At 36.5% G+C, this 15,141-nt stretch overlaps 1 protein-coding gene across 2 annotated transcripts in view; it reads left to right on the top strand.

The window, feature by feature from the left end:
- ARID2 (AT-rich interaction domain 2) overlaps nucleotides 1–15,141 on the top strand; it is a 104,074-nt gene that overhangs the window by 46,857 nt on the left and 42,076 nt on the right. For both annotated transcript variants that reach the window (XM_065690534.1, XM_065690453.1), the window contains 2 exons: nucleotides 12,347–12,480; nucleotides 13,336–13,554. In XM_065690534.1, the coding sequence (XP_065546606.1) occupies nucleotides 12,347–12,480; nucleotides 13,336–13,554 (353 nt within the window). The remainder of the gene's footprint in view (nucleotides 1–12,346; nucleotides 12,481–13,335; nucleotides 13,555–15,141) is intronic.

Here is a 15,141-nt window from a genome sequence, read left to right as displayed (position 1 = left end):
ATGTTTGTGCTTATTTAAAGCATACAGATATTTTTAAGTTTTATATTTCTATGAGAGATTGCATTATTGCATTCTTTCTTACAAGCTAATTTCTGGTAAGGTCTTGAGATAAAGGACTCACTCCCAAGGCAGCTTTTTCCTCTCCATGTGGAACTTAAAGAATTTATGTTCTATTGTGCAGAATCCCAGCACAATCTCTTAATCAGATTTTTTTATTCCATTCTCACTTTTTTCATTAATATTTGATCCATCTGGTAAAGTGTTCAAGAGTTAATTAATTTTCATGTTTGTTTGATTTACCACATAAATAGGGACATGTAAACTAGTACATTTGCTTTGATTATATGGTCAAAGTGTGGAATATATATTAGCAGAGAAATTGTAAATAGATTTAATTGCGGGAAAAGACTGATTTGTAACATGAAGGCAGAAAAGCACAACTGTTAAACTTGCCAGTTCTGTGCAGAATGTAATGACGAAATTACAGCTACATGAGCTGAAAACTGACATGGCAATGTATTTTTAATAAAAACTTGTGGATCCAGTAAATTTGAGAAACAGCCTGTAAGCATTAGAAATTAGTAAATTATATTTTTTTTTATTCTGTGCTTTTTGCTTTTATTTAGTAACTCCTGAACAAGGCTGAAAGAAATACTGTGAAAATGTGGCTGAATCAATTGACGAAATCTAGAAAACCTACTTCTAGACTGCTGTTTTAATGAGATTTAAATCTACAATTACTGTTCTCTTGTACCATTCTAATTACCAGGCTTCCTATGGGAACCTTAGTGGTGCTTCTTGTCAAAGTAGTGCCAGAATGTAGCAGAGTGTGGATTAATAATAGGCCAGGGAGAAAGGACCATTTCCCAGTAATTAAGATAGCATTTTGCCCATGTGGAGTCTGGACTTCAAAGCCTCTTTCTAGAAACTGCTGATGTGTTTTGCATTAAGAGAGTTTGAATAACATGCATAAGCAGTATTTCTGTTGGCATAGTTATAATGAAGTACACAAATACGTGGTATTATATTTTTTTTAATGTTTAAGTCCCAAGAGTACTTTCTTTTCACTGCAGTCTAAAAAGCATGTGATATTCTAAATTTCAGAAACTCCCAAGCTAAGTGTTTGCAGTTGAAAAGAAGTTATGCAAGTCTTTGCAAATGAGAGTTTCTACTTTAGTAAAGTGATTTGAGTAAGTGTATAATTGTAGCTGTAAGCATGTGATGTGAGACCATTCACATGTTACGGTATTTCACTAGATTAAGCCCTTTATAGGACAAATTTATTCTGCATAGCCAAGACAAGGTGACTGTTACCTTCTGTAATATTGTGGATATCTATGTTATTTATAGTGGTTTGAGATAAACCCACAGAACTGGAAATTCTTGATAAAGTCTTTTCAGGGCATTATTATTGTGTAAATACCTTTTATTTAATGGCTAGGAAGCAGAGAAATAAAGAATTTACTCTTCTCAAAAACCAAACAAACAAAAAATAAAACAACAACAAACAGACAAAAAAAGCCCCAAAAAACAAACACCAAACCTCAGTCTAGTTTCTCTAAAGAGATTAATTCCCCCACAAGGGAATGGTTCTTAGTTTTGTTGTGCAAATATCAGTCCTTTCTATTTCCGTACTCAGTAATGGAAATGTGAACTAAACACAACAGGGAATTGCCTCCTTAACTGTACGTAGTACATGGCCAGTTTGCATTCTGAATTTGAGGGAAGAGCTAAGACTCTAAGAGCCATAGGAATTGTCTCTTTAGTGAGAACAACTCTTCATCAGTGCACTGACAGAATGTGGTTCTGCTGTAATACACATTGTTGGCTTTTCTGCCCTCTTTTGTATTACCTGAAAAACTCCAAAATTTCTCTAATTTGAATATCAGAATAGATAAACATGAGAAGTACTGGGCAAAGGAATCTATACCTATTTATAATACATATAGTTTTCTTCATATAGTTAAATATTTCTATATTGCGTATATAGCTTTGTAGAGTCAGTAGGGCTTCTAGCCAATTTAACAGCTACTGTGTTCGCTGTTCTGAAAATCACACAACTTTGTACCCAATATGCATTAAATGTGTACATGTTACTTTGCATTAAAGTGTCTTTACGTATGTAGTTGCTTGTCTCAGAAAATACTTACGGAACACTTTGGATGATTTATCTGTGGGGGTCAAAGCCCATGATATGTTTAATGTACTGTTGTTTGTTCCTAATCTTGTGAGCAACTCTTAGATTTTTGGCCTTAATATTTGACAAAATCTGAGTCACTATTTTTAATGGAAGTCCTCAGCTTTAAAACATGCTGTAATCTATCACACTGTGTAGGAGCAATAACTTTGTGTTTGATTTTTTTAAAGAAATATTCTTTTATGTATATGCTTATACATATATTTAATTAAAAATATTTCCTCTATAAATACTAGATAAATGCATCTTTTGCTGTTCAGAACACCACTGAGTCCTAGGATATGTTTGTGAAAGAATGCATGTAAAGTGATTTTTATTTTAGTATTTACTTTCACACTTGGTGACCTAAATAGTATGCATGGAATGCATGTTCTGTGCAGACTCTGTATTACAACACTCTGTGTATAATTAATGCTATGTAGGAAGCTGTATCTAGTTGAAAGTGTTATCATTACTGTATCACAGTACGTCTGTGGTGGATACAGGAATACTGATAATTGTTGTAGGCACTCTTATAAAGTGGTGGCATCCGGTATTTAGGTGACTGTCTGAAACCATTGTGGGTGATAGTATGATACTGTGACTTGCTTTGGGCACATGCCCACTGTGATTCCCAACATGTGGTACCATTTGTATTAGTGTGTCTTTGTGGTTCAGATATTCTTATGTTCAGGCAGTGTGGGGAAACCTAAGTGGTATTGTAGATTGCGTCTCAGAATAGAGAAACTGTTTTTTCTAGAATATGTGAGCATGTTACGGAGATAGCAAAAAATCTGGAGGATTCTGGTGTTACGTTTTAAGAGCTAAACTCAGACTGCAGTGATACTTAACAGGCTTGAGCTGGCGTCCTAGATGGCAACAGAATGACTATAATATTAGTAAGATGAATACATCTGGGAATTGCCTTTGTTCAAAAGTCAATTCCCAGATATAGACTGGAGAATTAATACTGTTAATACTTGTACAGCTCAGATATTCCTAGATGTGAAGCCCATGAGATCTACTGAAACAGCTGCTGAAGCAGTAAGAGATGATGCTGGGTTTGAATTGTTTTTGGCAAGCAGTGAGAATGCAGCATAAGAGTTAGTTCTGGAAAATAAACGTGTACTGCAGCTGTGGATCACAAGTGGATTCAGTTTAAATTAAATTTAAAAATTAATGAAAACAAGCCTGTAAGTGAAAAATCTTAATTTCAAAAGAACAGGGGTTAATACATTTTGGTGTTAGAGCATAGTAGAGCAGAATTTAGTTGCTTAACTGTCAAGACTTTGTCAACTGGGCTCACTGGTTTTGCTGGGGAAAGACCTTTCCATATAGTCCTTCTGCCAGGTTTGGCCACAGGATTTAAGAATGGTTAGAGGGAAGTTAAAGGTAGAAGTAGGAGGAGGATTAAATTTTCTTTCAGCTACTATTTTGGCTAACAAATCTTCAAAGAGAGGGAAACTTTTGCCTTTTATTTTAGGACTTTTTCCTCCCACCCCATCTTTCTGTAGCAACACAGAGTTTGTCTCTGAGCTAGAGACTGTCAAAATATGTTTTCTTCTCCTGTTCTCAATTTTGCAGTGTATTTATCCAGAATCTGTTGGAGTTCCTGGTGGTGCAGTTCCTTCAGAAGCTTGTGGTGTTGTCCTGCAGCCACCCGTCTTTTGAAGTTGCACTCCAGCATATACACATTAGTTGGCTGGCATATGGCTTCTATTATTTGCATTCTGTATTGGAGCGTTAATAGTATGAAAGCATAAAATAGTATCTTAGTTTCTTTCCTGTTGATGTTCCCATAGATAATAAGAATGTATTTTCAGTGACTTAAGAATTGATATTGTGCGTGTTTGTTTTCTTAAATTGTATATCTTGCCTTATGAAAGATTTAGAACTTCACGAAGGCATGCATTTGGTTTTCTTCTGTTTGCAAAAGCTTCTTGGTAGGTTAAGAATTTTTAAACTAAATTTCAAGCAAACCACAAATTTGACCATCTGTCATGTAGTCTCACATAACCTGTGTTACAAAATGTTGTTAACACATTTAAATTCCAGTTTATGCAATTGTAGTTTGTATGTGGATCTGTATAAAGGTCTTGGACTAAGTTTAATCTGCACAGGGTCTTCTGAGTTAGCTCACAAGCCTCCTAATGCGTGACAGAATGTTGTCAGGGTGTAGGCTGGAGTGGTGGAGCCTCTGGTATGATGCATATGATCTGATAGGGCCACACAGGGACTTATTCAAGAAGAGGTCAGCCCAGGCAGCAGGACAGTGTTCTGTGACCGCACAGTGAAGCACCGGCCAGATGTTTGAAAAGCACAGCTGTTGGAGTTTGGTACTCATCTGACAAGCTGGCCAAATACAGTATTGAGAGTCTTGATTTGTCAGCCTGTCTTACTAGGTGGTTGCAGTAAGCCAGAAATCAAACAAATACTGCTGAGAATCACATGTGGAGTGTTTCACTGGGTGCATTATGTGAGATACTCAGTTTCTGTGTTAGACAACGTGAAGATGGAAAAAACACAAACATTGTTTAGAAGGATTCAGCTGCCAGCATCAGTTCTGACAATAATTGGATGTAACTGTTGGATTAGAATTCATGGTACCCTCAGGGCCAAGGAAGAAAGCCCTGAAAAGATTGCTGATGACACTGGCAAAACGCTCAGATGTGAAATAAAGTTTGAGGCAGCTTGTTGGTGTATGCTAAAAGTTAGAGCAGAGCCTTGAGGCAGGTTATTAAGTTTGGCATTTCCAGGAACTAGGTAGGATAAGCCTTGGGACAAGGGTTTTGTAAATGAACATCTGTGAAATGTGTAAATGAGTTAGGCACTACTTGGGGCCGCTGCAGCAGCAGCTTTAAGTTCCAAAGCAGGAGTTTCATTCCAGAGTATGGCACCAGTCAAGCCATGGTCGAGTGGAGAATCAAGTTGTAAGAACTTTGGCCCTGCTGAGAAACAGCCTTCTCTGTGATTAATATACAGCCTACTATAGGCTTCATGAGTGGATCAGATATTCAGGTGACTGTAGCATGCATAGATGAGTGGTATAGGACTATAATGGATTGCCTGATAAACGTTTTGTCTTTTTAAAAAGGTTGCAGCTTTTGATTTGCAGCAGTTCATGAGTTGTGAAGAGCTTGGTGTACAACTGCGTAAGCCATTTATGAGTACTGCATGCATTAGGGAGGAAATTTTTACAAGGGTGTGTAGTGACAGGACAAGAGGGTAGATTTAGATTACGTATTAGGAATTAATTATTTACTGTGAGGGTGCTGAGACACTGAACATGTTGCCCAGAGTAGCTGTGGCTGCCCCATCCCTGGCAGTGTTCAAGGCCAGGTTGGACAGTGCTTGGAGCAACCTGCTTTAATGGAAGGTGTCCCTGTGCATGGCAGGGGGGTTGGAACTAGATGATCTTTAAGGTCCCTTGCAACCCAAACCATTCTGTGCTTCTATTCTGTGTTGTTGGAAGCCTTTTTAAGTTCAAAGTCTTACACTAATAGGTAATTTTTAATCTTTTTTTTTCTTTTGCTACCTCCAGTATTTTTTAGTTACCTTTATTGTTTCACCAAAGCATGGATTACTGTTCTGAAAATTTTCTAGTTTGCATAGCATTGGCACCAAGAATTCCTTAGTCCTTCAGATAGGACGAAAGTCATGTTGGATTAGGGGCAGTGAGATGGTATGTGATGATTCTTACTTAGGGTGACACAAACTGCAAGATGGAGTAGTGTGAAATCCTTATTACAGTAAGGATTTTGTCTCATGATTGTCTAGGATGTTGTTGTTAATAGGATTGCAGATAGGGGGAGGGGATGCAAGGGAATGAGCAGGAAGACTCTGTCCATCTCATAATAGAAGGTGTTCAGGCTAGCAGAATGAGTGCCATTTCATGTTGTCAGTCCCCTCCTAATAATGCCACCAAAAAGACTATTTCAAGACAGATCAGGTAGAGACCTCTGGTAAGAATGGGACCCGCTTGTTTTTCAGCTGGGTACAAAGATAAGGAATTGGTAGTTGATGATTGATGTCTGTACTGTTTTGTCAGGACTGGCTTAATACATATTTGGCAAATTTACTGTGTCCTGGTATGGGGAGCAAAAATACCCCAAAATCTCCTGATATTTTATACACTTACGTAAAATAAGTTGACAAATACTAAGGGAGTTTGTGGTACACTCTATATTTTCACTGGGACGCCATAGTGGTCTAAAAGTCTAGATGTTTTTTACTGGGTTTTTTTGTTGTTTGGTTGGTTTTGATTTTTTTATTATTATTATTCAAATTCTCCCTTTTTCTGAGAAGCAGATTTAAAAGGTACCAGAAATGTTCCTGAGGCCCTAGTTGATAGTTTGTGGCATACTGCGAGCCCATTCAGGGCTATTGTTGGTAGTAAATTCTATATGCCACTAGCTGTACCTAGTGTAGACTCGCTTTTATTAGTATTTTCTCCCAAATATCTGAAAACAAGTCTGAAAGTAACTTGGCTGAATAAAAGCTTGGTTTGTTTCCAAAGAAGTACTTTTAGTGGACAAAAATATTATTCATCTTCACAGAACTTACTTTCTCACAGACTTGAGTGGAACAAAATGACTTACTGAAGTTCTGTCAGAGGAACAAGATGTGTAATATGTGAATTAGCTTTTCAAAAGGATACAGTCTTTTGATTTCCAACTCAAAGGATCCTGAAAGAGTTTTCAGAAGGCATTGAAATCACTTGCCCATCAAAAAATAGCCAACCTTCTCATGTGTCTGGTTTCCCAGGTGTTTTCCCATTTTTTAGTACTTTGCATAAACCACAGTTCTAGCTGTTCATCAGTTGTGTGTGTGTGGTGCTGGTTTTGGAGATGTTTTGTTGCTATTAGGTTTGTTTCAGAGGGTTTTTTGTGGGGATTTTGGGATTGGGTTGGTATGGTGGTGGTGGTTGTTTGTCTGGTGTGATCCAAGCTGGGAGGCAGGAGTGGCTGTAAATTAGTTGGTGTTGTAATGAGACTGAGGCCTGTAGTGTTGATGCATACTGTGTGTGACCTTGCTGAAGTAAGGAAACATTATGAATTCCTAATACCCTTTTTCCATGATCAAGGTATACTTTTCTAGTCCATAGCTACAGATGTAAGTTGTTTTGAAGCATGAGATTAGCCTATTGTAAGTTATTATAATTTGAGCTTTTGCACAACTGTTTTTCAGTAAAAAGCTCCATTTATTATTAAATTTCTTGTATCTTTAGAGAAAGTCCTGTCTTTACAGTAACTATTCTGCTGTTTGCATAGTAGCTGTATGCCAGACTGGTAAGATTAGAATCTAAGACTAGTAAAGCTCATTTACAAGCTAATTTACAAAGCTCCTTCTCTACGTTAAAACTCCTGGTCATGCATTCTCTCTGCTGTAAAGAAAAGGAGGGTTTGGAGGATTGAGGTCTGTACAGCTGTCTGTAAACAGCTGGTACTTACATAGCGTAAAGGAATCGTACTACAGCAGTCTATTATGGTCTGGTTGTTATGGCTGAAATTCAGTGCTACAGAGCTGTTAAATATGATGGATTCAGAAACAGTAAAACATCTCCCTCTAATCTAGCAATACCTTTAAAGGGAATAAGTGTATGCGTTAGAGATGGGGAAAGTATTTCTATGTGTAATGTGGGTTTGGGGTTTTCTTTATTGCTGTTTGTCTTTCTGGGTTGTGTTTTGGGTTTGGGTTTTTTTTAGCCTTTTTAACTGATGCTTTGGGGTTGTTGAGGGTTTGTCTTGTTCGTGTGTTTTTCTCCTCAGCAAACTTAATTAGTTTGGTGTGAGATAGGAAAGAGGGGAGTGTTCATTGAAGAGGTGGGATTTTGGTAAACTGAATAACAACAAAAAGACCTAAGAATTTAAGAAAGTGAAGCTGGTACTTGCTTTGGCATAGGGAAAAATTAGATCATCACTTCATTGATATTAATCCTGGTTTCCTATGGAATCTTCAACAAGACATTTGTAAGAACTTTGTGAGATTTGTCAACACTGAAAAAATATTACTACTTTCAGTTTGCAGTAGTCTTTTAATTCATACGTAAAAATTTTCTGCTCCCTAAAATTTCATACTCACACCAAGTGGGAAACAATGTAATTGTTTGGGTTTGGAGGGGGAAGAAGAAAAGCAGATTTTGAAATGTCAGAGTTTTTGTGTTTGGCAGAGCTGTTCTAACACATTTTAATAAAGTAGGTATTAACAGAGGAGCACAATATTCATATTGTTCAGCTCTGCCTGGGCTTGGCTTTAATAAAAAGCATAAGGTTCAGTATTTGTATTTTGAAGTACAGAAAAACATGGATTATTTTATGATATATAAGGGTTCGTGTTTATTTTTAATGCTTAAATACCTATTTGTTTTTGGTAAAATGGCTAAGTACAAAAAAAGATGGTAATAGATTTGCGAGTGGTATTTTGAGTAGTAGATATGTTTCCATGTAGGGATTTTTACTTATTCAATATTCTTATGAAATCTTATATTCAGTAATGAAAGTGGTTTATGCTAAGCTTGAGCTTTGACTCAGACCAGCAAAAATATGAGGAAATAAGATCTAGTAACGACATTCCTGAAGTCCCTTTAGACAAGCTACAGCATGTAGCATCTGCCAGTGTAGAAATGGTACATGCACATTATCTTCTTCCTGTCCTCAGCTGTGTGCACCTGCTGTTTGTCCTGCATCAGCTCCAATATTCATCTGACCCCTAGTCAGTTTGGAAAAACAGTGTAAAGCTGGCATAGAATCCTCTTCATTTGTGAAATGAACTCTTTGAGAGACTGGGTGGTCGGATGGAGGGAAGGTCAAGCTGTCTCTGATCTTTTAGGTCTTGATCATAAACACCCTTTTGTATAGATTCTGTTCAAATTGATTGGACTTACTCATAGATTTGATTAATACAATTCAGGACTTTCTGAATGTAATTTCTTCTTCAACACGTTTTTTCCTCAATTTCAACAGCTTTTGGTCATCTCATAGGAGAACAAAGCAAAGCATGTGTTTGTGCATGTGTAGGAAGGATCAAGTCTAGATTTTTAAGTTTCCTTTTCACTTGGTAGTTTTGTGAAACCATCTTTTCAACATTGGTCACCTCAGTTACAATACAAACTTATTCAAACCATGATGACGTTGATCACAGATTCAGCGTCTTACTTAACTGTTTGAAAGACAACAAACAGATGCTGGTGGCTGATAGAAGACCAGGCTTTTTTGCAGTGAGCAAAACTCAAAAACCATTTTATTTGTTATTATGGGTCATTTTGGACCAGGGTAAGTTGGAAATACTGTGATCCTACATACTATTTGACTTGCAAATAGTTCACGACTGAGTGTTTTCTCAGGATTTTAGAAGCCACTATTGAGTTTATCTTAAAATCCTAATCACTACTGAATGCAGGTGAGAACTTAGCCTGGCACAATACATAAGCCACTGGTATTTTTTTCAGTTCATAGTCACTACGATAATTTTCCTGTTCAGAATGGTGAGAATAGAGAAGAGATGCTGCTAAGTATGTAGGCGTGTATAGTTTAAAACAATGAGCCTTAAATAACTGTCACCAGAAGAATAAAATACTTTCTAGGTGATTTAAAACCATGGGTTTCTAGCTTTCACAATTGTTGATGAGTGTTTTATTCCAGGAAACTCTGGTTTTGTAGCTGTGTTAGAGTATCTCCAAAGCTATTTTGAGAAACCAGTACAGATACACTTTAGAATGGAGTCATGGGACACATAAGATTGCATGGTGCATTATTCATCAGGCATTCTTTTTTGACTGTACACTTGAATGTTTGGTTCTGCTACTGTAGCTTCATGCTTTTCAAAATCTTTTTATCAGTTATATTCCACAGTGTGTGTATTCCTCTCTTCACCACTACTTTTATATTGCTTAATCCCATACTATATTTAATATTGAGCTCTAACATGCTCTCTAGTGAGCACACACGTATATATTAAAAAATCCCCACTTGTGTGTGTTTGTTTTGTAAGTTATCCTACAGTTTTTAAGAAGTTCTCAAGTAAATGGTAATATGCAAACTTGAAATCATCGCATGTAATCTTTCTCTGTGTGTGTGATTGCCGTATTCAGTGATGTAGTGTTCATTTGTGGAGTCCTTAACAATTCATTGATACTGGAAGGAAATGTGATTTTTCTCTTTAAAGCTTGAATAGCTGAAAGCAGATACTAAAGCAGAAGAAAGCCATGGTATTGCTTCTCAGATAAAATGCAAGAAGGAAATAAGATAATAAAACAGTTATGTAAATACTTAGGCCAGACTCTCTAAATGACCGTTTTAATCGAAACAAAAACAATCTTTATAAGGGAGGAGCACTGTTTCATTTCCCACCTTGGAGTAATGTATTTGCTAATATGCTGAGAATCACCTTTTGCCATATAGAAGCTACAGCTTGTATTTGGTTCTAATTTTGGGTAAAGGAAATAAGTGGGATGAAAGGGTAAAGAAAGTGTAGTGGAAGAGAGAAAGCTAGGGTGGTGAGGCACTGGAATGGGTTGCCCAGGGAGGTTGTGAGTGCTCCATCCCTGGCAGTGTTCAAGGCCAGGTTGTGCGAAGCCTTGGGTAGGATGGTTTAGTGTGAGGTGTCCCTGCCTGTGGCAGGGGGGTTGGAACTAGATGATCTTGAGGTCCTTTCCAACGCTAACTATTCTATGGTTCTACAATCCTAAGTAGGATTTAGATCTAAAAACATGGATGGAAAGTGTTAAGCTGTGAGTTTTAAAAAGTTGAAACAATTTTACAGGTTTTTCTTTTCTACAGATTTTAAATTGGAAGCTAATTTGTATAAATGAAGACTTTAAGTTTAAAGATAAAAGCCAATCATATTTAAATGTAATTTTTAGTCTGTTAAAAATTCCTAAAAGCAAACAATAATGCAGGGAAGATTTTTGCTGACTTCTTAACTCACTCAAGAGTCTATGTAATAAGGAGGGGACTGTATCACTTGTTCACATGCAAGTAACATATACAGTACTTTGAATATCCTGAACACTATTTAGACATGAACTGTAGTTGCATGTGATACAGTACACTGTGATATGCTTTATTAATACTGGGGGGGGGGGGGGTGTGTTTGGTTTTTTTCATTATTTTCTTAACCAAAATGTGTGTAAAGGTATGTGTTTAAAGGTATGGCTATGTCACTGATACCTCACTTCATGAAATAACTATTAATTCAATGCATCTAAAGTATTCTCCAGAGTTCCATGAAAACACTGTTTTCTTAAGATCTTTCTGATTAATTATAATTTAATGACTTGAATGTCTACTAACAAAGAAAATATACCAAAAGCTTGGGTTTTTTTCCTCATATATTAAGTATTTTTACTATATACAAAGAGGAAGATAAAAGTTTTAAATATTGCGATCTGACAGAATTTCATAATGGGTTTTGCAACTGGGTATCAGTGCGAAGTTAAGCCTACAGTAGTGGGCCTTTTATGTTGACTTTATGTATTAAATTGTGGAGAGTTCTGAAAGGTGCCAGTTTCAATGCTAAATTGAGATAGTTTACTAACTATGTTTTGGTATATATCACTTCTGTACTTGCAGTCCATTCTGTGTACAGTATATCAGCTTATTTTTTCTTAAGGGGTTGAGTAGTCATTACTACAGCCATGGCTCAGAACTTCTGATCCTGAATTACTGCCCTCAGTATCCCTGACTTCTCTTCCTTTTGTGTAGTTGCTAGGATTTGGTATACTGTTTCTCTTTGGGTAAGGCAAAAAGAAATGAGTATTCAAGTTCTGGACTTGACCCCAGTGTGTATATTGGTAACCTGAACAGAGTAATTTTTATGATGTTTCCACCTATGGAGTTATCTTGGGTAGCAGAAGATGATTTGGGAAAAATGGACTTAAGTCAGAAGATGGCTCAACAGATTGCAGTTTAGCTAGTGATTGTTGTTGAAAAATGTGAAGAAATTTAGTATCTAAAACCATTAATTCCACATACCTATATTTCCTGTATCACCTAGTTGTCAGTCTGACCCATGTTCTAAGTTTTATACCACTCTGGAGGACTGTTTCCAGTAAATCTTCATGTTTGTACGGTTTTTATTTTCCTTTGGCTGTTCAGATCTTGAGGGATGAAGGATTCAGTTGTAAAATATATATTCAAAAGGGTTTTTTTTTATCCTTTTTTTTTATTCCAGTTATCTAGAAAAGTATGAAAAAGTCCATCATTTTGGGGAGGAGGATGATGAGGTACAACCAGGCAATCCAAAGCCACAGCTTCCTATTGGTGCAATTCCAACTTCCTATAACTACCAGCAGCACAGTGTGTCAGGTAAATTTTTGAGGAAAAAAGTGCTATTTTTTCCATATATATGTGTGTGTGTATGCATGTATTTTGACAGGCTACAGAGAGTGTGTGTAGCTAAATTTATAACATTATTGAAACCATTAAATCTGTAGGTCACTCAGGTTATTCATATAATACACTCAAAGACCTTTTCCTCTGGAACCACAACAAAATAAATATGAAAATGTATAAGGTACTTCTCCTCTTTACAAATGTTTCTTTCTAATTATCAGAGCTGAGTAGTTACTTGTCTAGAAAAAATATACCTTGAAAATTCACAGGTTGTTCTTCTGTCACATCAGTCATTTCTCTACAGAGGCCAGTACCTGAATTGAGCATGTGATTACTTAATCTTTAAAATCTGAAGAGAAAGGCACATGTGTTAGGAGCCAGAATCAAAACCACAGTAATTTAGAGACCAAAGTATCAGTCTTGAACCAATGAGCAAATCGGAAGCAGGACTCTGTGCAGTGGATGTGTAACCTGTTGAATAGAAGGTGACTCCAAAGTGTATTACAGTTGTATTCAGGTTGAATTAAAGTTTGCATCTTCAGAGCTTTTCTTTGGTAGAACATACAGCAGTATTGCATTCTGGAGGTGATGAAGGAATTAATACCCAACTAGAAAGGCACACAGCTAAGTGAAATGTGTTCACCATTTTGGCCAAAGACTAATGGAAAAAAAAATAAACTGACTACTGTAAAACCTTGTAAAAACCCCACAGTAGCTTATTAATAAACCTTTAAAAGTTACTTCTAATTCATAAATAGTATTGCTTAATGTATCCTCTGAACATTAATTTAGCTGTGAAAACGTTTTACTTTTTTTTTTCTTACTTAGATTACCTTCGTCAGAGCTATGGGCTGTCTATGGACTTAAACTCACCAAATGACTATAATAAATTGGTGCTTTCACTGTTATCTGGACTACCAAATGAAGTGGACTTTGCAATTAATGTGTGTACTCTTCTTTCAAATGAAAGCAAGCATGTTATGCAGCTGGAAAAGGACCCTAAGATCATCACTTTACTGCTTGCAAATGCTGGGGTGTTTGATGACAGTAAGTATATAACAGCTTTTTTGCATCAGAGAGTCAATACTTGTAGCATCTTTCACAACCGTTAATAATTAAAATGTTTATAATTTATTGCTCTGTATTACACTTAAATCTAGTTTTAATTTTTGCCTTGTCCACAGTTTTTATCAGACAGTACAAATACCTTGTACATTAGATAATTTAATACGGTGATGTTGAATAGTTCAGTGAAGTGTTACAAGTAGGTTTTCCGTGATAGAGTTGAATTGTTCAAGATGCCCAAATTTACAGCATTGGATTTCCATCTGCCTGTAGTGTATTACTGCTTTCTTCTGAATTCATAGGGCCATGCTTACTTTTCACAGTTCTCTTCTCATAGCAGTCACAAATGTGAAAATTAAAAAGGGCAGTCTGAAAACAAGGACCCACAAAGCTTTTCACCCTGATACTCACTGGACATTCAACTGGAGTGAAATTCAGAATAAAAACCTCAAGCAATACAAATTTAAATCTGAGCTTCAGAATTACAAAAATTTTAAAAAGAGCCTATTCCATAAAAATACTTCAGTATGTAAAAGAAATTCTTCTGACGTGTTCAGTGTGACCTCCCTGACAGATTGTTCCTTGTTAATTGCTTGTTTGTCTCTCTGTTGAGGAGAGGGGAAAAGAAGTTAACCATCATAAAATTATAACAGCCATAGGTCCTGTCTCGTGCTGGTGAGGAGGAGCTGTTTACTGGCCTTACGCACTGATTTTTTTAATTTAAAAACCCCACAAAACCTGAATTTCAGAAACTGCCACCATAAGAAATCACTTAAATGAGCTTTTTCAGCGAAGTATATTTGTCAGCTTGTACAGATGATCGTATCTGTTTGAGTATGAAGCTACTTTGCATGTGTAAGCACAAACATAGTATGGTATTCCAGAGACTCTGTTTTAAAATTCTGGGGAAGAATCAGTGTTAGACATTGTATACTGTTTGGTGGGGATTTTTAATCATTTTTTACATAATGGTTTGTAGCTTGTCCCTTCTCCCAGTATCACATTAGCGTTCTCCAGCTTCTCTTTCACGTGTTTGTTTTGTACCCATGCCCTTTAGATATGGTTAGATCTTGGTCATTTAGTGTCTGCATCTATCCCAGTCACAAGAATTTTCAGAGAAAAACATTTGAAAGAAAGCTAAAGTGAAACTTAGTACTGCACGTTAGTGATTCCAGGTAGGCAGTGTTGTCTCAGGTTCTTCACTTAGACTCTGAGCACAGGCTTCTTCCATAGCTGGTCTGTATTAGTATTTCTTACACTGAAAAACATTTGAGGTAAAGGCAGCAGTAATAACGAGGTAATGCTCTTTTCATTCCCTGAGGAAAACTTAGGGTTTTTTTCTGGGTTTTTTTTTTGTTGTTGTTGTTGTTTGTTTTTTTTTTTTTTTTTTTGGCTTGCCCAATTACCTCTTCTGGATAAATCCAGGGAGTGTCCCAGCAGCATTAGGAGGACTAATTGGGACAAACTGGGGAAAGACAAGGAAGTGTGTGTGTTTACTTATTTTTGCAGCATGAAGCTTCAATTTGAACTATTTACATGCTTTTATATATTATAAACAATGAAAGTAAA

The sequence above is a fragment of the Lathamus discolor genome, chromosome 1, assembly GCF_037157495.1.
Source record: "Lathamus discolor isolate bLatDis1 chromosome 1, bLatDis1.hap1, whole genome shotgun sequence".
NCBI lineage: Eukaryota > Metazoa > Chordata > Aves > Psittaciformes > Psittacidae > Lathamus > Lathamus discolor.
The sequence above is the reverse complement of the archived record's forward strand: the minus strand, read 5'-3'. Positions and strand labels throughout refer to the sequence as shown.